Below are 25,388 nucleotides of genomic sequence, written 5' to 3'. Positions count from 1 at the left end.
TACTTGCATAGTTTCAAGAGTGTGTAAATAGCTGCAGAATGGTGCTACCTAGTTTCAGATTTTAAAGTCCTCATTGATATTGTCTTAATATGAAGTTTTTGTCATGGGTGGTTTCTCTGGGGTTTTCTTTTGCTGCTATTAACGTGCATCTATGAGACAGATTTCAGAAGTTAACCTTTACTGCTATTAAGCAGTAAATGCTCATGCCTTCTTACATTTAATGGAACTCTGATTCTTAACTGCTCTACCTACAACACACACTTCACGTTTGTAACATTGGAATCTGTTATGTTACAGACTCTTCTAATAAGTCCTTTAATGCCAGCTTTGATCTTGAAATGCAAGTAGGCATTGTGTAGGGATGTATATGTTGTCTGAGTATGAGCCAGATCAGGTCCAGCCAAATCTGGCCATGTTTGCCTGGTTTTGTGTCCAATTAGCTGTGCCAGCCATCAGGGCTCCTTACTTTGGATTCAGCCTGGCCCTAACATTTCCAGACCATACCAGAACCATGCTCGAAGGCTTGCAAAGCACTGGTTTGCACCTTCTGTATTACCACAACAGACTTCTGCCAGCTCTGGCAACTCATAATGTTCACATCATAGCCTTGTTTGTACTGTTCATGGAAAGAAGGAAGGCAAAAGCTTTTACGAATAAATAGTCTTAACCCTGGAAAAGATGAACCAAAAGTTCATTTGTAAAGACTGCTTCTCTTAGTTCCAGTGTCTGAATTGTCGGAGTGCCATGTCTGTTTTCTTCTATTATTTCTTTCCTCCTGAGAGTATATGTATGTATGTGTTTGTGTGCATCAATGGCAGCATATATCACTGAAATTCACTGTAGTTTTAAGCCTTACCAAAGTGTCAGCACAAAAGAGTCTGTTCTTTTGTGTTTGTCCCAAATATCCTGCCAACAGCGTTTTTTTATGAACAACCTACTCTTTTGCAATATCTCCCTAAAGCAGTTTATGAGGATATAATTTTAAAAGGTAAAGCCTCTTTGGAAATAAACATTTTTGTGCTAGATTTGATGATGTACCTTCAAAGTTAGATTTGTTCCTAACAACATGAGAAGTCTGTTTTCCTGCATGATGACTTACTGGTGCTGTAGTTGAGATATGCTTCTGACTCTGTAAATACAAGGACAAGGCAAAGTTTTCATTTCTGTGCCAAGAAACCTGGGACTAAATCTCCTAACCTTTCTCCTCTGATTATTGTAACTTCATGCCAGTGAAATCCGTGGCTCTGAACAAAAAAAACCCTTAGAAAACTTCCTCTTATTTCTCTAAGAGGAACCATTAAATTTGCAGTAGTCTCTCTTCAGAGTGATTACTAGATTAAAGGTCTGCTGTAAGTGAGCCTGCAGTCATTGAGCAGAGTGTTTTCCAGACGTGACCTGAGATAGACAATGCTTTCCCTGTTAGGAGCTTGGCTTTGCTGCTTCCCCTGGGGAGCTACTAACACAGCTTACAGGAAATGAATTTAGAAAACATTTGTAAGGATTTGTTTCCTAGGATGGGTAAGCATGCAGAATGTGTCTTTCATTGAGCATGCATACCTCAAAAAGTGTGAAAAACCTTCTCTGAAATACAGGGGAAGCTAGCCGAGGGTTTAATGTATTTATTTATTTTGTTTGTTTGTTTGGCTGTGATTATAGGAATGAATATTATGTGAGGATTCTTCTTCAGCAGCAGTAAAGGAAGTGCTAGGATAATGCTGTAAGAAATAAACAATATTTCATTTTATACCTTCCATCTAGTTTAAGACAGATCAGCTAAGTTCCCTGTGTAGCCAATAAGTAGAAGGGAATGCTTCCACATGTCCTCAGATTTTTCTGATTGCACCGAGTGAGCCATTCCACCTGTCCTTCTGTGTGCTCATTGTGCTGGGAAGCCTGGAATGGCCTATCTTTGTCCTTGCAAACTGAGAGCAAGCAGGCTCCATGTGAGTACCTCTCAATAAAGTGCTTAAAATGAGGTGCAGCCAAGTCCAGATCAAGTCCCGGAACCACTGGGACATAAGAACAAGATTAGACTTGGGAAAGTGTGCTCAACTCTAAGCATATCTGTTTAAGAAATGTATTGGAATTCATAAATTTTTTTAACCACCTTTATCTAACTATTGGCACATTAATAACCATTTGGTCATAGTAGGCATTCAGTATTTTTATTGTCTAGAGGCTGGGGAAGTCTTTGTCCATCTTAAGAATTTAGAAGAACATTTTATGTCTGAAATGACACATTGCTTTGCAGTTCTAACATCCAGTGCTTCAGTATCCCTTTAAGTAGAATTCTCATCAAAGTTAATTGTAGTTACACAAAAGGTACAGAGGGTGTATCCTGTTCACCCATTAAAAATGTTTCAGATAAGAACTTTGCAGTTCCAAGTATAAAAACAGCTACTGACAAGCCAGCCTCTGTGGGCAAATAAAGTAAGATTGATGTGTGTCTCTCTGTGCACACGAATACACACATGTTTAAATACACACACTCTTGAATTAAAAGAAAAAAAAGAAGTTAAATTGGAACTGACAACATTTTCATCTTCCAAAGCTAGACTTCTTCCGAGTTTGTCTTTCATCCTGTAAAGGTTGATGACTTTGACTGTGCTCAAACAGGTCTATGAATCTGCACTATTTTTCAGTAAATACATTCAGTTCCATCTATGTTGCATGATTTCAGTTTCAGCAGACAAGTAGGGAGGCAGCTGCAGTATTTTTATTGATGAGGAATATTAATGGAGTTTGGCTTTTTGTTATTATTTTATTAGTTGTGAAATACAGGAAAATCTTGAATGCAGAAGAAAAATTTCTTTTCTCCTAAACTTGCAATTTCACTCTTGAATACAGTTCCAAAATGCTTATTAGCTGCTGCTTTTTCAGATGAAGTTTTGGCTTAGTAATAGCTCAGTAAAAGTTTTTATTATTTCTGGTTAGTTTTAATTAAGTTGTTATTTCACATTGTTCAGCAGTCTACCAGAGGAAATTTTTGCATACACTGTGGTGGTTCTTCAATTCCAAAACATTTATTCCATTGTAAGAGAAGTCATAGCTTTTGCATTGGACATATAATCTTATAAAAATCTGACTTGTGGAAATGATGGTCCCAACTTTCACTTACCATTAAAAAGTATTTATGTCTTCTCCTTTGAGTAAGTTATGCATTTTCTGTAAGCAAGACATACCTCTATAGAACCATAACCTTTTCCAGTCCTTTTCTTAGAATTTTTTGCTTTTTTTCTATGGTTAGTGAAGGGGTAGTACCCATAGTGCTGCTCACAGAGCACTGAGCAATTGCTGTGATCTTTGCTGAGTGGACTCAAGTTGGCTGTGTGCTACATGGTATTTCAAACTGATTTGTGATACTGTAGCCTCATGATTCTAATAAATCTAATAAACAAGACAGCATAAGAAAGTTGTGATGAAGCCCAAGGAGAACTTGGGTAGGTCTTTCTACACTTGGGGGAGGTGATTTCTACTGTGCAGTGGGAAAGCTGAGGCACCAGCTGTGCATGATTAATCTTGCATGTTTAAAACAGGAATGGAAAGGATAGAAAAGGGGAGATGATATACACCTAGGGTGAAGCTGGGATATGTTTTTAAGACTGTTTACTTTGTGAAATTATTGTGGTAGGGAAACTGGAAAAGGGAGGAAAAAATGAAGCTAAACAATGTGTCTGTTAAGTGGAATAGCTCTTAATCTCCTTTGCTTTTTGCTCTTCTTTCTTATGAGCTGTGGAACTTTAGTATTAAGATAAAGACTGTTCACATTTCAGTTTACATGAAATAAGATTGATTTTGTTTTAAATGCTAGATGTGGGAGAACTAAAATTAAGTATTTTCCCCTTTAGTTAGCTGGAAAATGTTACCAAGAGTAGCTCCAGTTACATGTCATGTTACAGTCTGGTTTTAGCAACAGGAATCTGTGAGAACATTGAAGTTAAAGTTTCATTATCTGTATTCACCTTCATATGTTTGCACCAAAGTAAAAAATGCAAGGAATCTTCTGGCTTGTGTGCAGAAGTCAACTTAAATAAGTTTAATGAGATACCACATTTGATTTTGTACACAGATTCATATATGCTGACACAAAAAGTTGAAAATGTAGGAGGCAAGAAAAAGAGCACAGTGCTGATATAACAATTGCTATCTAAAACCACAGAAACCAATACTTGAAAAGAAGCCAAAAATAGCTAGAAGAATTCTAAACCTTGAAAAAAGAAGTTTTATTTTATTTACTGAGATGAGCAGATCTCCATTGCTTAATGTGGATTTTATGGTCTCTAGTTAATTTCAATGTAAGGTAAAGAAGCATTTATGGACATTATTCCTCTTTCACCAGAACCAGCATTCTACTTTGGAAATGATGAGTACTTTGTTGATGAGAGTGCTGGCTACATTGAGGTCCGTGTCTGGAGGACTGGAACCGACCTGTCCAAAGCTGCCTCTGTTACGGTGAGGTCTCGAAAATCTGAGCCAATAACTGCAGAGGGTGAGTTATTGCTTTGCTCTGGCTTCAGACTGCTGCTACACTGCACGTGCTGGTACACACTGCTGGCACTTCACAAGTGCTAATTCAGCGGGTCTTGGTACAGTTTCAACCACATAAAATGAAAATTGTATATGTCTTGCTCTTAGCAGATCTCTTCTTAGAACAAATTAAATAGTTACAGAATTTCAGAGAAACAGGAGTAAGAGCTGCTATGAAGTTTAGCAGTAAGGGAAATGCCTTTAAATTCTCATATAAAGACTGCTACAAAGGCAATTGATTGTTGCCTCAAGAGCATGCTCTGGGCATGGTTAGGATCACTGGCAGTGTGCTGAGTTTGCTTCTCTCATTTTTACTGCAGGCAATGAGAAATCATTACCTATTCTCCTATTCAGGAGCAGCATTGCTTCAGCTGTGTGGTTCTTAGATCCTTCAGCAGAACCTTTTCCTGCAGAATCAAGTGTTAGCGTACTCTATTTTTTTTCCCCAAACATATCATAATGTTTAAACTAAGATATTCCTATGGAAGAATATATGTATATGCATAGCATTATATACATAACATATATGTATTTTTCTAATGAAAAAGAAAATTATTAAGTCTGAAAAAATACATGATTGCTTCAGTCCTGAACTTGCTTCTATGATCTGATGTCTTTATCAAATTTTGAATATTTAATTTATTTCCAGTAAAAAAATCTTTCCTTGCAGTAAGGATCTTCATTCATTGTGCCAGGACCTCTAGGATTAAAAGCTGGGAGTGGCTCAGCTCTTGATCTCTCTAGTCTGTTAGTCACAGCATGAAAGCTTTGACATGGGTGGCTGCCTGAAAAACCATGAACCTGCTTCTTTGCCTTACACAATGCAGCAGTGGCTCTGTTGCTCTGAGCTGTCAGTCCTGGAATCTTGCCTTAGAGACTTAGCTCTAGGGGAGTACAGTGGTAGGGCTTTTAGGCAAGTGCCCATCTGATGATGGCCTTTAATCTGGCCAAATGTTTTCAAATTCACAGAATTCCAAACCTGATTTCAATTTCAATTGAAGTGTTGCCCCCAAAGCTTTGTTTCAACTGCTCTGCTGTTTATTCTCCCCAAAAACTAATGTTAAAACTGAGTCCTTCCCTAAAGTCCTTGGTACCTTTAATGCCTTGATTCCAAAACAGTGTCATGTTTTAGTCAGTATCTTGTTTTGTTTGCCACCTTCTCATTGACATGCTATGGATTGGTTTGCTTTGATTAGAAGAAAACAAACCAAGATCAATCTTCCTTTAAGAGTAAGGTGGCAGACCTCACCTGGTATGCTCTGAGCAGAATTTGATTTTGTTTCTTACTCATTCTGTTTTACACAACTCCTTTGAGCTGCAGTTCTTCCCCCCAGTCAGCTCACTGGCCTTGTCTCCTTTCCTTTTTTTATTAATCTTAAAATTACCATCTTTGTTACAAAATAATATGAAATTTCTTTCCAAAAGACTTTGCTTCATCCTCAGAGTCTCTCTCACAGCTTTTTGCTTACTTTCATTTCACATTTCAAGAAAATTTCATTAGTTTTTCTGGAATAACTGTTGGTTTACAACAGAACAGAATCATCCTCATTTTGTGACTCAAATTGTCATTAAACAAAAAAGTTAATTAATATTGACTTATTTTATTGTGTAGTCCAACTTTAGTTCTACTTTACATGAATGCCAGAATTTGGCAAATACTAAAATTATAAAGAAAAAACATTTACCTACAATTAACTGCCTAATCATAGATATTTTTACTTTATCTCTTTTCCATTGGTAGCTGGAGTAGATTATGTAGGCATCAGTCGTAATTTGGATTTTTCCCCTGGAGTCAATATGCAGACATTTCGTGTGATAATTCTGGATGATCTTGGACAGCCAGTGTTAGAAGGAACAGAGAAGTTTGAGCTTGTGCTGAGGATGCCCATGAATGCTGCCCTTGGAGAACCCAGCAAGACCACCATCTTCATTAATGACTCACTGTCTGATTGTGAGTAATTTGGGGGTATTTTGCTTTTTCATATTTTGGAGATGATGTATTCAGTTGTTTGCTGTCTGGCTGCTTGTGTTCTATATCTGGTGCAGTGTGACATAAGTAAATCTGAAATGGTGGGAAGGGAAGATGTGATAACTTCTGCAGTTCCACTTTACATGTGCTTTCTATGGTTTTTCTGCCCAGTGCCAAAGATGCAGTTTAAAGAGTCTGTGTATATAGCCAATGAAAATGATGGGCAGATTTCTGCCATGATATACAGGAGTGGGGATATCAGATACACATCCACTGTGAGGTGCTATACAAGGCAAGCTTCAGCTCAGGTGATGATGGACTTTGAAGAACGTCCTAATATTGACAGTTCCATCATCACATTCCTTCCTGGTAAGTTCTTGATCTTATTTTAGAAGCCTTTAATCTACCATGTTTTCTTTTCTTTTGCTTTGCTTTCTGTTGCTTTGCTTTGTTTGTTTTTTTGTGTTTTAATTGTGCCTTCTCATAAAGTAGTGCCAAAAAGATCACTCTGGAAAACAAAGGTTTGGATTTTTTTCCATACACAATGGGATGATGTTCCCTCTATTTTCTTCTCTTCTGACTTAGAGGGATAATTAGTTAGAACCAAAAGAGTATATCTTCATTTAGGTTCAGCCTGAGTGCCAGGATCTTTTTGATAGCAAAAGCTGGTTTGGTATAATGCAGTAGAAGCACAGATCTGCTGTCAGAAAGAAAACTTAAGAAGTTCTGCTCTTTGTTAAGCAGATCCCTGGTAAATACATTTGACTTGCACTGAAATGAGTAATAGATCTTTCAACAGGTATATAGCTCATTATTTCCTGTTTGAATTTTTTCTCCCACCAAGGCTTTCCTAAGACCGCCCACAAATATCAGGTACTTAATATCTCACACCAGAGATGAAATGCAAATAAATCAAATGTTGCTGTGTTGAAAGAATATTGTCTCATTCCTTCTACTTGTGCAAAAAGCAGTTTGGTCTTCTAGTCTTTGAAGTTCACACACATGTGATATTTTTTACAAGTCTTAAATAAGTTCTGTCATCAGCATGAAATCTTTGGTATGTCCTTATCACAGAACTTACAACCTTTGTACTTCTGTACACATGTATCATAGTTCTCTTGAAAAAGTGAATGGTTCAGTCTTTATTTAGGGCTGGCCTCAGCTTTTAGTGCTGTCTTGTACTCTACACCTTTGCTATTGCTTCTATGCAACCAAGAAAGAGTCCAGCTAGTATGAATTAATGGATCTGGGCCACTTAGGAAGTGACTTTCCTCTCTTTTTGAGTGTATCCCTACCATTTCTCTATAAAGAAGTATAGATATGTGTAATTCTAGTAGACCTCTCTGCCATATAGAGTAGCAGAGAGGTCTACTAGAATTATATTTTATCTCCATAAGCTTCTTAGGCTTATGTGTTAATATGCAGTAGTTTCATTTCAGTTTTCATATTTCCCATGTAACAATAAGCAGGATGAGTATTTTACATTTTTTTTCTCCTCCTAAGGGATAATTTATTTTCTATAGTGGGGGTAAAAGGTAACCTCAGGAAAAGAACACAGTTAGCATCCTGGTCTGGTTCTTCATTATGAAGAGCCTTGATCTTATTTGCATGTGTAATGATGAAAAAATAGAGTAAATTGGCCTCATCTCTCTCCTGCTGTGCTGTTCTTTTTGTCTGGGGTATAGGAGTCAGTCTCATAATGAAGAGCCCACCAAGTCATTCTGGGTGCCAGACACCATTCATAGGTCTTGTTCAAGTTTCTGAACATCTAGTAAGTCAGGGCACATTAATTCATAGGTGCAAAATTGGAATGATGATTAGTACTTAGTATTGCCATTAGAAAGGTTTTATTACTCTGTTTCCTTGTGCAAGTATTTACTTTTTTACGTGTATACTCTGTAAAAGAGGTCACTGAGAAGAAGCATTTTCTTCTAAGGTGAAACAAAAGCACTAATACATGTAAAGTGGACATACAAAATAGAAATTTGTCTTACAGAAGTCCCAAAATGGGGGATTCCACTTTAATGAGTTTCCACAGAAAGATAATGACGGGTAATTCTGCTTTCACTGCTGTAATTGCTCATTAATCAAGGTGGATGCCTTGGCCAGCAGGAGCATCCTGTGGTGCCTTGGGCTTGGAGAGAAGTACTGTATTAGAGCAAAGAACACTTAAGTTCTGCCTGATACTACCTTCAGAATGATTGCAGGTGAAATGGAGAAGCCTTGCACACTAGTGCTTGTGGATGATACTTTCCATGAGGAGGAGGAAGAACTACGCCTGGTTCTTGGCACTCCAAGAAGTGATTCTTCCTTTGGTGCCACTATTGGAGAGCAAAACGAGACGTTGATAAAGATTCGGGATGATGCAGACAGTAAGAGAATAGTTTATTGTTGCTGGCTTTTGGAAGCCCATTTGCATGCTCAAAAGCCATTTTTTTCTCCTAATTACAGAGGCTATTATTAAGTTTGGTGAGACCAAATTTAGTGTGAGTGAACCGAAGGACACAAGGCAAGTGGCAGTTGTGAAAATCCCAGTGCTTCGTCTGGGAGACACTTCCAAAGTTTCTGTTGTGAGAGTCCATACAAAGGATGGATCTGCTACTTCTGGAGAAGACTATCACCCTATATCAGAAGGTAGGATCATACTTAGCACATCCAACTATTTATTTTCATTAATAACTGTAACATAATTTTTGAAAAATGAAGTAACTTTGTGATTAGAATAGTTTGCAACCACATCCCAAAATGCATTTTCCTATTCAAATTCAGTGTGGACAGATCCCCTAAGGTCTACAACAGCCAATTGCTGTTGGAATATCAATTATCAGTGAAGATGTTTACAAAAGAATTATGGCTCCTTTGAAAACATCTGTAGCTCAAGAAATTGTGGAAGACTTGAGTTAAACCTTAGTTATATTTTCAGAGTGTAATAATATTACTCTGAAGAAACATCTACTTATAGGATATGATTATGTGGTTGTTTCTTGAGCAATTCATAAAGATGATGACATTTGCTGTATGTAGGTATTCATGTATATTTCTTTTTATTTTTCTATGTTCATAATATTAAACTTTTCCTTCTGTATTTCTGAATTCACTGCCTGCTGCTCCACACTACTAATGAATGAAGAGAGAAGTTATGCAACAGAATGAGAAATTTCTTAGCTGATAAACTTCTTTGCATTAATAGCCCACCTATTTGCTTTAGGCAATGACTAATGGAGTTTGTAGCATTATGATTTTATTTTAAAGTTTATGATAATACATGATATTATTCTGTGTTTTAAGATTAATCATTCATTCCTGGAGTGTTTTCATGATTTTGGATAAACTATTTTGGCATCCAGTCCAGCTGGAATATATGACCTTTGAACATTCAGCAATAACATTGAGCTATATCTTCAAATTCCATAGGAGTGGCATTTGCCACTAGTGATACCTGAACTTTGTATCTTCTGTTAGCCACAAGAAAATCATCAACCCAGAACTTGCTAATTCCAGTCACTTTGCCCCTGCATTTTAGAGTTTTGCTTTTTCCTCCTGAAAATCACAGGAACTTTTAGTGTCAGCTGATGCTTACCCTATATGCACATTACCTATAGGCATTGTTGTGCTTATCTTCTCCCTGCTGTGCACCAACAGTGCATGGGAGCAGTTTCCAGGGGAAACCTGCTACTGCAGAACAAGAGGCTCTCAGCCTCTGCCCCCAAGCCTTTGAGAAAGGTCTGTGATGTTCAGAATTTCCCCACAGGTTTTAGAATTCCTGTGGATTTAGGGTACCTGCCTAATCAGCCACAGTTACAAAACCCACATCCTTAACTGGGTTTTCGGAAGGAAGTGTGGCAAACTTAAAATTAGTAAAATTCTTAGCTGTCACACAGCTAAGAGTTCATATATTTATTGCCAATAAGAGTATTTCCCTGGCTTAATAACACTTGGAATTGGAAGGATCATTAGATCACTTAATCAGACTCTCTGTGGATTACAAGATTCTCTCAGTTTTCCCAAATTACTTCTGTATTGATCCAAATAACTTTGGTTGGAGAAAATATATCCTTTAGAAAGGGCATCCAGTCCTGATTTGAAGGTTTTGGAGAGGAAAAGTGTTTCTTAGCATTTTGCTTCACTAATCAGTCTCTATCACCTAACTGTGCCTTATTTCCCATGTACAATTCAGCTGTAATGCACTATTCCTTTTTGTGCCTGTCCCTTTAGAGTTCAGAGCTCTTTATCACCTGGTGTATTCTGATTATGCTGGTGTTTCTATTTACTAGTGATAACATCACTCTCTGCAAGTTCTTCTGGTCCTAAATTTCTGTTGGTTATTTCTGTACATCTTCAAAGTGAATTTGACATTCTTTTAAAAAAAAATTGGAAATGCACATATTATTTTGGTTATTATCACTCTCACCCTTTGCAGGAACAAATGTTAAATTGTTTCTGTACTTTTTATTTCTTTAGTAGTTAATACAGTCGAGAATCATAATACTCCCTAACTTCGTCAGTGTGGTGGGTTGATTTTGGCTGGACAGCAAGTACCCACCAAAGCTGCTCTATGACTCCCCCTCCTCAGCTACAGAGGAGAGAGAAAATATGACAGAAGGCTCATGGGTTGAGATAAGAACAGGGAAAGATCACTCACCAATGATCAGCGTGGGGAAAACAGACTCAGCTTGGGAAAATTAGTTTCATTTATTACCAATCAAACCAGAGAACAGTGATGGGAAATAAGACTAGATCTTACAACACATTCCTCTCCCACCCCTCCCCTCTTCTTGGGGTTAGTTTCACTCCCAAATTCCTTACCTCTGACTGGTTCGAGGGAATGGTGGATGCAATCTGTTTATCACACTTTATTTCTGATGCTTCTTTTGCCTCACACTCTTCCCTGCTCCACCACGAGGTGCCACCTAGGCTGCAGTCCTTCACTATGGTCCTTCCCATAGTCTGCAGTTCTTCATGAACTGCTCCATTGTCAGTCTCACACAAGTTCTGCCAGCAAACCTTCTCCACTGTGGGCTCCTCTTTTCGTGGGGCCACAGGTCCTGCCTGGAGCCTGCTCCAGTGCAGGCTTCCCCCAGGGTCACAGCCTCCTTTGGGCATCCAACTGCTTGATCCTGGGTGCTCCACAGGCTGCAAGTGGATCTCTGCACCACCATGGGCCTCCATGGTCTGCACCAGGGGCTGCAGAAGAATCTCTGCTCTGGCTTCTGGAGCACCTCCTGCCCCTCATTCCCCACTGACCTTGGTGCCTGCAGAGTGATGTCTCACATATTCTCATTCCTCTTTCCCAGTTGCTGTGGTTCAGCAGTTTTTTCTATTCTTTAACCTGTTATCCGAGAGGCACTACCACTGACAGTTCTGGGCTCAGCCTGGCCAGCAGTGGGTCCATCTCGGAGCCAGCTGGCATTGTCAGATATGGAGGATGCTTCTGGCAGCTGCTTGCAGAATCCACCCCTGTAGCTCCCCACTACCAAAGCCTTGCCATGCCAACCAAATACAATCAGCTAAGACTGAAGTTTTTATCACTGACTTAGTAAGGTTTTTTCAGAGACAATGATTTTCAAAATACAATACTCTTGTGTAGCTACAGCTTTGTTCCTTACTTTTGGTATATACCATTGTATTTAATAAATTTGTTAGAAAAAGACCTAACAATGCTATTTATTTATAATTCTTCTGTCTTTTGATCATTCATATATGTTACCGATATTTATGTAATTAGTCACAGATAATTTTCAAAACATTAAGTTCTTATAGACTAAATCTTAGGCTTTGCAAGTCTCCTGATTTATGTCTTATTTTCAGTGATTTCCACATGTGTCTACTGCTATTCATTATTTTTATTCATAGCATCAAATTGGTTAGACTAAATTTGCAAGCATCTGTTGAGAACTGAGTACTACCAGCCATCTCTCATGGGTGGGCCTAGAATCATAGCTTGTTATGAACAACAGACTTATTTTTAACTGTCTCATGTTTTCAGAAATTGAGTTCAGGGAGGGTGAAACACAGCATTTTGTGGAGATTGAAGTTCTCTTTGATGGAGTAAGGGAGATGAGAGAAGCCTTCACTGTTCACTTGAAGCCTGATGAGAACATGGTTGCAGAAATACAGGTAAAAAGTTCGTGCAAAGTCCTGAACAACAAAATCTGGTGAACAGACCTCTTACTTTCTGGCTCATCGTTTTACTCTTAAGATTTATTTACACCATCTTGGCTTGTATATTAAAAGACAAAAAGGCCATCTCAGCTGTCACAGTAACACCTAAACAAACCAGTTTTTTGTCAAGGCAATAACATTGACGGGGCCATAGAGTCAATGAAAGACTGAAGTCTTCAGGATATCGTTCCAGACGTATTCTTCTCATATAATCAGTCTTAAAAACTTATGTCCTCTTGGAAACACTCTCTGGCAATACAACATAACCTTTATGCTGTAAAAAGAGCAATTTCAAGTGAAATACGACTTCTGCTGTCAAAATCATGTTAATATTATTCTTATTTTGTAAGATGAAATAGCCACAGTCTTGTTATTTAGCATTATATCTTACATACTTGTAATTTAAACAGTATATTTCTCTAATTTGGCATAAAATGTTCTTGAAACTCCCTGTCTGCTTCATCAATATCACACTATGTATAGTCTGACTCCAGAGAGCCAGACAGAAGAGACACAACCTTTGCTGATGACAAACACCCCATTTCCACCAGACATTAAAGCATGCAGTGGACATAGGGGTCTCTACCAGAATACTGAAGTGATAGCAAAAAAGCTGGGAGGCAAGGTTGGAGGTCTGGGATCTTTACTGTTCTGAAAAGAAAAGTTCCATTTTAGCTCTTCTTTTTGCACTCTGCAGTATACTTTCGGTGCCTAAACCCTTTCTCAATAGCTCATCCAGTTGAGGTTTTAGAATTTCTTTTGGAACAATGTTTCAAAGGCTAGATATATTCTGATCGAGGTCCAGGTTGTTTATTTAAATTTTCACAGAGAACTGTTTCTGTCCTTTTCATTGTCAGACAGCCAAGGCCATTGTTTACATTGAAGAAATGAACAGCATGGCAGATGTCACCTTTCCCTCTGTCCCTCAAGTTGCATCTCTACTGATATATGATGATACTTCTAAAGCCAAAGACAAAACCAGCCCCATTGCTGGCTATCCTGTCGTCTGTATCACAGTGAGTATCTCTGTGCAAAAACAGAACAAAATCAATATATGGATTTTGTTCAGTGGATTTTATGCACATACTATCAATCCATATGGTGATGAGTCACACGTATTAGTCACACATATTAGTTCAAGCTAGAATTGTCCTTAGAGCTAATCTAATTTGCCTGGATAATGAATCCATTTCAGTAGGATAAAAAGCATAGAAAGATGTTTCACTTGTTCCTCACTATGAATAATTTGATATTGATACTCACACTGTCTGTGATTGCATGACTTTAGTATTTCCTGCATTATCCTGCCTTAATTTGCAGAGTTAAAATCACTTGAAATAACAGATGAGCCATTGTTTTCAATGAGTGCCACCAACTATAGAATGGGTGCTGAAGGAATGCAGGCTTCTTTGATTTTTCTCATTAGTAGTTTTGCAACTGAAAAGTTTACATAAATATTCATATACCTTGAAGGATGTTTTGTCCATCTTCAGTTTGTTTTTCCACACATTCCTTTTGTCCAGGAATGTCACAAGTTGAATGATTCTTCTAAGTAAAAAAGGAATTAAAGAAAATAAATCTTTAAATGCAAATTGTATTTGCAGAATTAGATCAAAGGGAGAAGTTAAAATTAAAATAATACATGGGAGTGTAGTTTGTGCCTTCATAACTATGCCACATTTTCACCTATAAATCAATTTAAAATAATATATTTTATTTCAGTAAGCATAATTAGGTGCACCTTTTAATCCACCCTAACAGAGCTAAATACATCACTGTCAAAATAAGGTGATTTCTTACGAGATTTAGTGAGATTGTCAGTTCCATGTTGTTGAGTTTTGTGACTCTTGATGACTTAAAACTCCTTTTCCATGAAGCAAATAAATTCTTGACACGTGCGCCTTGTTCTGCAGGCTTGTAACCCTAAGTATGAAGACTTTGAGAAGACCAGTTCTATCTGTGTCAGTGAGAACATCAATAATACTCTGACACGGTACCGGTGGCTTGTGAGTGCCCCCACTGGCCCCGATGGTGTGACCAGCCCCATGAAGGAGGTTGACTTTGACACCTTCTTCACTTCCTCCAAGATGATTACACTTGACTCCATTTACTTTCAAGCTGGTTCTCGTGTCCAGTGTGCAGCTCGGGCTGTCAATTCAGATGGGAATGAGGGTCTTGAGCTTCTGAGCCCTATTGTCACTATAAGCACATCAGAAGGTAAGACATCATCACCTGCTGCAAAATTCACAGGTCTCTTTTGGATCCCAAATTCAGTCCTAACAAAAGCTGGTTACATGATCAGGCACTTTAACATTACTGTCTCAGACAGAGACATCTTTTCTTCTGTTGTTCATAGAGGTGGTGCAAAAACTGTCTTGACACAGCAAAGTATTGTATAAAGAAAAAGCTTTTCCTCTCTCCTAATTCTTCACATCTTTAAATAGTAATTCACATAGAAAACTGGTATGTTCATCAGAGCAACATGTAACGGGCAATGGAATTAGTGGAACCTGCTTTCTGTTGACTTTTGAATTCAACTGCAGTAATGATGCAGTTCAGTCTCAGCTCCTATGAGACATTGGAGAATCTATATGGCAGTGGCATATGAAAGCCCAGCCAGAAGAAAAACCTCATTTGGCATTCAGGCCTCACTGGACACGTGAGAACTGAGGTTCTCCTTGACTAAAGACTAAAGAAACTGGGCCCAAAAGCAGGGCATGGACAATTTTTTTGCCTGGTCAAAGCATTCATAATTATTCAGCCTTCTTTTTATGTGAAACAGACTGGCTTTATTATTGTAATAGTGCATTATTTGGATTACACTTAAAAATTAGCAGAGCTAAATAGGTTAATCTCAGGACTGAGTTGTCATGCATAAATTACTTCAGTACCTGAGCTAACTTGTGATGTGGAAGGAAAGAAGTGCAATGATCAAAGCAACCTGCTAAAATCCTGGATATTTCCAATTTAAAGATGCCTGACCTCCAGTGCATAGACTAAACTCTCAAAAGGAATTCAGATTGTGCAAAAAAATCCAAAAAAACCCCAAACACCTATTTAGTCTCTATAGCAATGTTATTTGCATTTGAGGAAAAAGAAACTAAAACTACCAACCAAAAAGCTGTCGTGTGGAGAAAAGAAATTTTGTTTTGTCCTGACAAGTTTCTAGCTTGGAGATGTTGAGCAAGATGAGGTCCTCCAGAACCAATAAGCTCTCTAAGAGGAGGGCTTCACCTCTGCTTTTCTTGAAATCCCTCAGAAATGGGCAAAGAAAATTGTTTCAATTTTCCATATCTGCTTTCTTACTTAGAGTACCTTATAATCTTTTGGCCATCACAAAACAAAGTGCCAAAATGCAAACACTTCTGCATTGAACTATGCAACTAGAAGTTGCATTTATCTCAGATCATATGATTACAAATATAATTTCCTGGTCCTACAAACTTGGACTGATAATGGAACACATTGAACTAACACTGGAAAAGGATTACCAAAATAAATTACACATTCTCCTTTCATGGAGAAATTCAAAATTCAAATTAACAAGGCCTTAAGCAACTTGATTCAGCTTTGGAGCTGACTCTATTCTAAGAGTCATATTCAATATTCTAAGGAGGATATTTCTAGATATCCTGTGACACCATCTTTCTAACTATTCTTTGGTTACTAATGGATCAGGAGACTCATGAATTTCTGTGAGGGCGTATCACTGCATACTCCAATTCAGTGCCAAAACCAACAACACTGGTCATGTATCTTCCATAAAAGATAGGATGGTTGGAAGAATTAAAACATATGCTCCTGAAGACCTCTGTAAGAAAGTATGGCACTTGGCACTGGCTTTGTGAGTAAGGTTGACACAAGCAACTGAAAAGACACCGATGCAATATCATCATCTTATTCTGAAAATGTGATCCTGTTGATCAAGTAGTTATTTCTGTTTGAATCCTCTTTTGCATTGATGAAACCTCTGGAACATGGTTGCTGAACACTTTGCTTCTGAAAGTGTTTACCTGTCATTCGAGAAAATTCTCGTCATTTTGGATACCTGTACTGTGGAAGAAAAGTACATCTAAAATAGTTCAAGGGAAAGAATAGATTGTTTCCTATAGGCATAAAGTAAGGCTGCTTTCTCTTTTTTCCATTAGGTCTTTGTCAGCCTCGTATATCAGGAGTAGTTGGAGCAGAGCCATTCTCTGCCAAACTGCGCTACACCGGCCCAGAAGATCCTGACTATGCCAACCTCATCAAACTGACAGTCACATTGCCACATATTGATGGTATGAGAAAATCTGCTGTGGAGTTAGAAGAACTTAGACTATATGTTGTTATTGGAGCTATTTTATTGGTCAGGTTATTTTGAATAGCAAGTTAATAATGTAATCTTTTAACTGTAGGGCCAAAGAAAAATGTTATGAATGAATAAGTGCAGTTTGCAGCAAGGTGCATAAGATACTCTATTGATACATAGTCTCTGATGTGAAGAATAACATTTTCATGTTAACTGCATAATGTACATAAATTGAGCTAGACCTAAGCTTTGTAAAACTCCTTTGAGGTGCTTAGAAATATACCATTTAATTACTATTCACTCTATTTATTTATTTAATAATATGTTGTATATTAATACATTTCAATATTAATTAGGTTAAGAAATATTTTATTTGTCTTTTTCATTGTATACAGGCAGTTATTGTGGGTAAAATTTTCATACATACTTAGCATATCAACTTTCTTTGAATTCTAAAGTACAGTAATTGGTGTAAGTACAAAATACAAAAGCACTGCATAACATGCTTAGTGTTTGACAAAGTCTGTCTAAAATAAGTAGGTCTGACAGTTGACATGTGGTGATAGTGCTAAAAATTAATGTTTTTAGGCATGTTGCCTGTTATTTCTACGAGAGAGCTCTCCAACTTTGAGCTGACACTTAGCCCTGATGGAACTAGAGTTGGGAACCATAAGTGCTCCAACCTGTTGGATTACACAGAAGTAAAGACCCACCATGGTTTCTTAACTGACGCTACCAAGAATCCAGATGTGATTGGAGAGACCATTCCCTATCAGTACAGCCCAGCAATCAGAGGCCTCAATACCCTGCGCTTCTACCGCAACCTGAACCTGGAAGCCTGCTTGTGGGAGTTCATTAGCTACTATGACATGTCTGAGCTCCTCACAGACTGTGGAGGCACCATTGGGACAGATGGACAGGTATGGAACTGGAACTTGATTTTGTGCTGCATCCTTGTAATAAAATGTTTCCCTTATAATGCATCTATGCTGGTCGAAAGAAGAGATTAATTTGTTCTGAATGAAATTCGTTGTGATTTTCTCCCAGTACAGTTCTGGAGTATTTTGGGGCAAACCAATCCCCTTTTTACTGTATAGTGAGGCAACTTAGTCTTTTCTTAAAATGAAAGCCTTCTGAAGAATTGCTTTTAGCACATAGATAGCACTGGGCTATTTAATATTCATTGTGGTATATCTTAAAAAGCAGTTTTAAAACATTGTGGAGAGACCTCTTGCTGGTAACAATGGACTCCAGTGGCTTGCCAGCAGCTCGGCTTTGCTGATCCTTTGTTCACTGGATAACACATCAGTGCAGACAGCTCTATAGTGCTCTCGCATTACCCAGTAGAAAATTACTTGTTCAGGAAGCAGAAAATGCTGCCAGTATGGAATGACTAAAGCACAGAGATATGAAGCTGGTTGGGGAATTAAGAGCAAGAGATTGGAGAGAACTTCAGGTGTACTTTGGAAAATAATTTTTAGAAATCCATAGTAATGTGAAAGGAAAAGGGTGCAGGATTTCTTCTGGAGCAGTGACAATGAAATTAATCCCTGGGTCTTCCCTGTGTAATTATTGTGTAAGCCTGTCTGATCCCACTCAGGCTCTGGAGTACAGTAGCTGTAACTATGAAGTTTATGTATGGAAAAATATATTTGGGGAACAATCCTACGGGCTGGAAGAAGGACTCATATCAAAGAAATTTATTCACAGCAAACTCGCTTTCCCAGTAAACTAGTATTCCTTGTTGAACCACTATGAAAAGAATGAGCCTGCTTTGTGAAATGGCCATAATTTCTCTTCTCTTTTGACATTTTGCTGGGGATCCATCTTCTGTGAGACCTCAGTAGAATTATTTGCACAAATTCTTTTTTTTGTATTACTAAGTGGCATAAAGCAGATGCGGAAAGTGTGTCATTGCCCACAGAAACATACAAGCCTGTGCAACAACAGGGCCAATTTACTACTAAAAGCATAGTCACTGAAGGACATGGAGATAACTAATCAGATAAACTGATTTTGCTTGTTTGTTTGTTTGTTTTGATTTTTTTATAATTACATGCCTAAAGTCCTACCTTACTCCATGAGTTTTCAGAGGTAATCATACAGTCAGTTTCCTGGACAAGAAATTGCACCTGGATCTCTTCAGCATGTGGTTAACATCCTAACGTTCTGCCCCTCTTAACTAGAGATTATATACTCTAAATCAGAAGATGAGAAAAAAAATGAAGCTTCTGCCTGTCTCGGATACAAAAGCCTTGATGGATATGTCATTTCAGTGCTTTGGCATCTGTTCTGGTTCCTTCTCTGTTACAGAGACCAGTTCAAGGTCTCTGTCTTCATGTTGGAAGCTCACTGTACATGCTCTGCTTGGGCTTGGCCTCTGCTGAAAGCAGATCCTCCTACAAGCATTCCACAAGATCTATGAACCTGTCAGAGGGAAGGGGAAGGCATCCAAGTGTGGGATGTAAACCTTACACATTCCCACAAGATAAAAATGACCACAGTCTTTGCTGTTCTTAGAATGATTTCATTTCTTCGACTCATCATTCCTTTGACTATCTCCTTAAGCCCAGGCAATATGCAACCATATATTCTTATTTCCCATACAACATAACCATAAGCACACACAACTTGAAGCATCTCTAACTATGCAAGCCACTTCTCCCTCAGTGAAAAGGAATGAAGACCTGGTATGAATCCTTTCCATTTCAAATACTTCTGTGTCCTTTAGAGAAAAGGCTGAATAGCTGCTTTAGACAAATATGTATCTAAACAAAACTGTGCTATTTATGTCTATGTTCTTATAAACAGAGGAGGAAATAAGTACCATTCCAATGTTTTAGTAAATTGGAAGAACCTGTATATTCTGTTTTGGAGGACATGCATAAGTGGCAACATAGCCAGAGAAGAGACCTGTACTTTCCTTCGGCTTCAGAGGTATTAGGTACTTTATGTAAGCTCTCTCGTTTACAAGCAGAGAGAGATCAACATGAGCTGTGAGAGCCATGAAACTGCAGCTGAAGTCATCCTTTAGTGCCTTCTACGTTATGGAAAAAAGGTTACAGTGTGTTAAGTGAAATATCAAGCTGAATTACTTCTAGCAGTGAAGCATTGCCCCACAGCCAGTACGCGCTTCAGTGCCCTCCCTGTTTTCCCCACCTCCATTTAATTCTTCTCCAGGTTTGGTCTTTATCTTCACATGACCCCCTCCAACTGAGAGGGGAGGCAGTCAGTGCCCTATCTCTGTGGTTGTTGCCATTGTTGTTTTTTTCTCCTTCAGTGAACAATTAATAATCCTCTTCTGTTGAGAGGAAAGCTGGCAGCTATGGTTTTCACCATTTTTTTAGCAGACAAAGGAAGCCTAAATTCTATTATACAGACAGAACAGATAAATAACAGAAACACTCTTACCATATCCTGCTACCACTGCAAATTTAATATCTTGAATTTACCAGATACTTTGGCTAGATCTTTAGGCTCAAGATTTTGTTTCTTGATTCTAGTTCTCCAGTACCTGTATGGTCAAACAAAGACAGCCATGATGATTCAGACAGAGAGATTTCACACTAAGAACTGGCAATATCTTAAACAACATGGACCTTCACTTTATGGGAGCTCCTGCTATGGTAGGGGGAGAAGATGAACTTCAGTAAGCAAGAAGTGAGGTAGGAGACCTGCAGCTGGTGCACTTCTGGCACAGCTCCTACTGTTTGCTGAAGGCTGCAGCTGTCTTAGCAAGTTCCCATGAACTCATGAACTGTCATAATACATACAGAGAAGGTCTTAGTTTTCTTTTTTTTTTTTTCCCTTTGAGGCCTTTTGATTGTGACCCACTCTCTTTCTCAATTATTCTGTGCATGAGCAAACCCTGTGTGAGCTGGATGCAGCACTCCTTTCAGTGTACAGCTTGACGGTTTGTTCCTGGGGTCTACCCACAACTGAAAAACTAGGCATTTATGTATCTAAACATGGACTTAGATGTGCACTTTAAAGAACTTCTACTTAAAATTAAAGACCTGCTCCTCTTTAAATTGACCTAATTAATTTGGATTAGAGTTCTGTCCTTGTTAAAATTAAGGTCAGCTTTGATGATTAGCAGGTTCCTTTAGGACAACCTGCAGTCACAGTCTAAAATTCAGTGTCTACATGTGAATATGTATAGGCCTTAAAAAAGGGGAACTCACCTATTTGAGGGCAGTCTTCCAGTATTTTCAAGTAGCTACCAAAGGTTGGGCTTTACTTCATGAGGACATTGTGAGAGTCAAGTACTACAGGCATCTCACATTCTCATAACACACGTTCTAAAACAATGACAGATATTCATGAAAGGGAGGGAAAAAATGAGACAGTGAAAACCAAGCAAGTGACCGTACTTTAATGAAGTGTAAATTGCAGTAGTGACCTACACTTATTTCATGGAGTGTAAAGTATCATTTGATCTCATTTCCTACTGTTGTAACTGTTTCCTATAGCTGGGCAGTTTGGCATCTGATGGTTTCTGTGTGGTTCTGGCCAAGTATTTATATATGGATGTTGCTTTCCGTAGTTCCAGTCCATTGCCAGACTTGGAACAGGGAAGCAAGGAAATTACCATTCAAACTAATTTTATTATCAAAAGCTCGTTAACCAAGTCTTTTATAGGAATAAGAAGGTGAAGAACATGTATGTATAGCTTGAATGTATAGCTTTACACCTTGAAATTATGGTCATTGAGTATAACAGAGCAGTTCTCTTTTTTCTCTTCAAAAAACAGTTGGTTTTGGCCCAAACTTAAAATTACTTTCTTCCACTATGTTCAGTTCACATTTATGCTACACAAGTTATGGCACTGAGCATTTCAAAAACCTGTCTGCAAACAGGTTTTAAAATCACTAATGTACTGCTTCACCTTATGCGAGGCAGCTTGCAGAGGGTTCTCATTACACAGAAACAGTAATTTTCCAGCTTTATTGGAACTAGTTTTACCAAAATCATACTTTAAGATGAAAACTCACCTATTCTGGAAATCTCACTAGATGTTGTAAAATGCAAACAGACAGAAATGTCTGTTTTCAGATTTTTATATTCACTTTGGTGTCCCCAGTCAAGTTTAAGAAAACGCTACAACTCATGTTCCCTTGACATGAAACCTCACTAAAAGACAAATAGTTTTTCTCTGGCTGCAAACATGTGCATTTAGTAAGCTGTAAAGAAAAAAACCACAAAACTGTCAAGTAAATGCACCGGCTGTGTAACAAAGAGGTTAAATTTTTTCAAGGGACTGGTATTTCAAGGCTGTATTGCATTCTCTTCTCCATTCAGACTTCTTTAAACAAACCTGCTTTGCATTTCACCTATGACCTACCTGTCTGAGTGTCTTCTTAGGGCCAAATCTTATTTTTGCCACACTGAGGTTGTGTAAACAGTTAATTGATAACATTGTTAAGCTTGTGTGACTCAAATTCACAGACATAACAAGTAAATCCAATAGAAAATGAGACTTAGGGTAAATTGGAGAATAAAAATACAATTTTCAGGTAAATCCTGTATCATTGAGATATAGAAAATAAAATGAACTTGTGTTATTTCTAATGTATAATTCTAATCTTTATCAGTACTATCAGTGTACACACACACACATACACTGGAAAGCTCTGCCCTCTGGAAAAATGTAAGCCAGCTAAATAAAGCACACTATAAATGTAGAACAGAGTCTATGCCACAGACCCTTTATTGAAAATATTTTTATTGTAAATATTCCAAATTGTTACTTGACAGATTCTCAAAATAATTGTGTATTTTACTTAATGAAGTTTGACAGATTGCATCTGAAAGGGGAAGAAAAGAAAAACCCTTATAGAAACTCCCATTAATACTTTCTAAGTATTAAATGGGAATTGTCAGTATTCTAAACCAGACCTTATGATCTGTGATAATTTATCTTACAAAAAAATAGTATGAAGCTCTACATCTCAGATCAATGTTTAGTATAAATCATGTGCTTCTCTCACACATGTGAATTTTGAGGTGCACTGTTTGATGATGTTTTATCTTATTTTTTCCAGATATTATCCGTAAGAGTCTGTTCCCACCTGGGAACAGTTTTTGTCTTCTGTCTTCTCAGGTTCTCCAAACCTGGCGTTGTCATAGAGTATAAGACAAAATTTCCCCAGTTCATCTGGGGTGTAGCTGTAGTCTGTATTTCTCTCCTGGTATCAGAAGACTAAAATTCACACACACTTACTATTTTTTAAAATCAATGTTACTGAATGTAATTTTGTCAGTGTAACTAGTAAAATCTCCTATGCATAGGATGAATGGATACATAAAGCACCTGTCCTGTCTCTCCACAGCAGTCGAGCTGATCCTACACTTAACAGCTCTAAGTTACCCTTTTGGTTTCATCAGTGTCACATTGAGATACAAAATGAACAGCTGGCTACTCCCAATAGGCTTTGCATGCAATGCTGGAAAAGAAAGATAACTCAATGGAAAGAATGTTTTCTCATGTTTGTCTAAACAGCATTATTAGGAGGGCTGGAGAAGTCAAACTCCTCCATCTGTGTAACACATTCCATTGATTCATTTGGGGGCAGGGCTGTGTCTGCTCAATTTGACACAGCTTTACTCTGCAGTTGACTTCCTCTTTATTTTATTTTATTTTATTTTATTTTATTTTATTTTATTTTTATCAAAAAGATCCTTTCATATACCATGTCTTGAGATTTTTCTCTTCTGTCTACCTAAGGGTAGATTCCCCCTTGTAGGAATGAGAGGGTCTTAAAAGTTTTCATTTACTGTTAGAGAGAATTATTTATTCAGTAATTCTCTGACTATCATTGTTGTAGATTTTCCTCCAGACCTGTAAATCCATGAGTGCCTGTAGAAGGGGGTGTGTGCATAAAAACTCAACAAGCTTTTAGCAAGAAATCCTTCCTCTCCTATCTATGCCATGAATCACACGAAAGGGCAGCAATACTGATGGAAGCACATGAGTACACAAATAAATTCCCAGGCTGAGGCAGGCAGCTCTGATGCCCTGAGGCAAAACACCTCTTTTTTTTAGCAGTTTTTACTAAAACGGAAGAACTTTTTAAGTTCTATAGTCCTAGAAATTGAGAGATTTCAGATTTCTCTTCACAGCAGTGCTAATTATGTCAAAGGAGCAGTGTTTCTTTGGCAGACTTGCCCCAGAAGGGATCCTGCTACTAGATTTCAACCAGTACAAATAAGCTGAGCTCTCTTAACACTATGGAAGTGTTGGAACACTTCCCATCAATTGTAAGCAAGAAAACCTAAAATATGGCTTAAAAGTCTCATTAGTAGACTGCTTTATGTACACTACACATGAAGAGCCAATGATACATTGAAATCCAAGAAAAGCTTTGTAATGAGGGGTGGTTTTGTAGCTTGGTGTGTCATAAGGTGGAGGGAGTTTTGTGGACTATCCTATCCAGGCCTCTGCCTTATGTCTTTATAATGTCATTCCAACACTAGTAAACTTAGTCAAAAACCTAACAGGATTTCATGGCCCCACTATTCTTGTGGAATGTCACCACACTGAGGGCTGGAAGCTCTTCTGATTTCTAGGCTCTGTTTGTCATGGCCATCTTATGCCCATTTGTTCCCGTGTCAGCACTATCTTTCATCATCAGTGGCCCTTCTCTGCACTTAGTCTCCTGATGTACATAGACAGCATTCTTATTCCCTCTCAGCCTTTGTTGTACTGGGCTCAACAGCATGGCTGTTTTAGACTCTTCTCATCAGATAGTTTTGCCATTCCTCTGATTATATTGATTTCTTTTTCTGCAGTCTACAATGCAAATTAGACTTTTTCAAGCATGGATGATCAAAGCTGTTCCAGATAAGCTCTCACTAGTGCTCTGTATAATGGCATGCATGCTTCTAATTTCCACCCCATTCCTCAGTTTATCTTAGGATCATAGCACATGGAGAGGGTAGGAAGGTCATAGTTATGATGTGATCAACTCACATAACAACATTTCTTTCCCCTCTATTGTATCTAATGAATGTCTTTCATTTCTAGAGAAATCCCTGTGACTGGTTTCTATTACCTCATACTTTAAGCTATAAGATTTCATCTCACTACTGTTATTCTAATCCTCAAGGTCATTAAATTCTCACTTTGATATTCCAGTCCTCTACTTTATCATGAAGCATTATGTATGCTTCTATTTAAGAAAATAATGGATGTGTATTAAATCCTCTTCCACATACTTTTGTCTCTTCTTATGAGCACACTAAATTTCAGATCCCTGGCTTCAATATCTAATTCTTACTTTACAGCATGCAAATATAGAACAGAAAACACACAGAGAAAAGCCAACACAGTTTGCCTGGGATGACCTTACAATACTAACACATTTTTTGTGCAATCAAATTTATTCATTCAGTCCTTGATACTGCTTCAGGAAATGAAAAAAATTTAGGACTACCCCT

General features: G+C 38.0%; 1 protein-coding gene across 1 annotated transcript in view; it reads left to right on the top strand.

Moving 5' to 3' along the window:
• FREM2 (FRAS1 related extracellular matrix 2) overlaps window positions 1–25,388 on the top strand; it is a 119,157-nt gene that overhangs the window by 75,845 nt on the left and 17,924 nt on the right. Inside the window, exons 7-16 of the mRNA XM_083885115.1 lie at window positions 4,340–4,489; window positions 6,269–6,478; window positions 6,668–6,865; window positions 8,704–8,868; window positions 8,948–9,130; window positions 12,483–12,613; window positions 13,516–13,674; window positions 14,572–14,875; window positions 16,807–16,938; window positions 17,538–17,869. Of these exons, the coding sequence (XP_083741241.1) occupies window positions 4,340–4,489; window positions 6,269–6,478; window positions 6,668–6,865; window positions 8,704–8,868; window positions 8,948–9,130; window positions 12,483–12,613; window positions 13,516–13,674; window positions 14,572–14,875; window positions 16,807–16,938; window positions 17,538–17,869 (1,964 nt within the window). The remainder of the gene's footprint in view (window positions 1–4,339; window positions 4,490–6,268; window positions 6,479–6,667; window positions 6,866–8,703; window positions 8,869–8,947; window positions 9,131–12,482; window positions 12,614–13,515; window positions 13,675–14,571; window positions 14,876–16,806; window positions 16,939–17,537; window positions 17,870–25,388) is intronic.

This window comes from Zosterops lateralis (genome assembly GCF_965231275.1).
Source record: "Zosterops lateralis genome assembly, chromosome: 2".
Taxonomy (NCBI): domain Eukaryota; kingdom Metazoa; phylum Chordata; class Aves; order Passeriformes; family Zosteropidae; genus Zosterops; species Zosterops lateralis.
The sequence above is the reverse complement of the archived record's forward strand: the minus strand, read 5'-3'. Positions and strand labels throughout refer to the sequence as shown.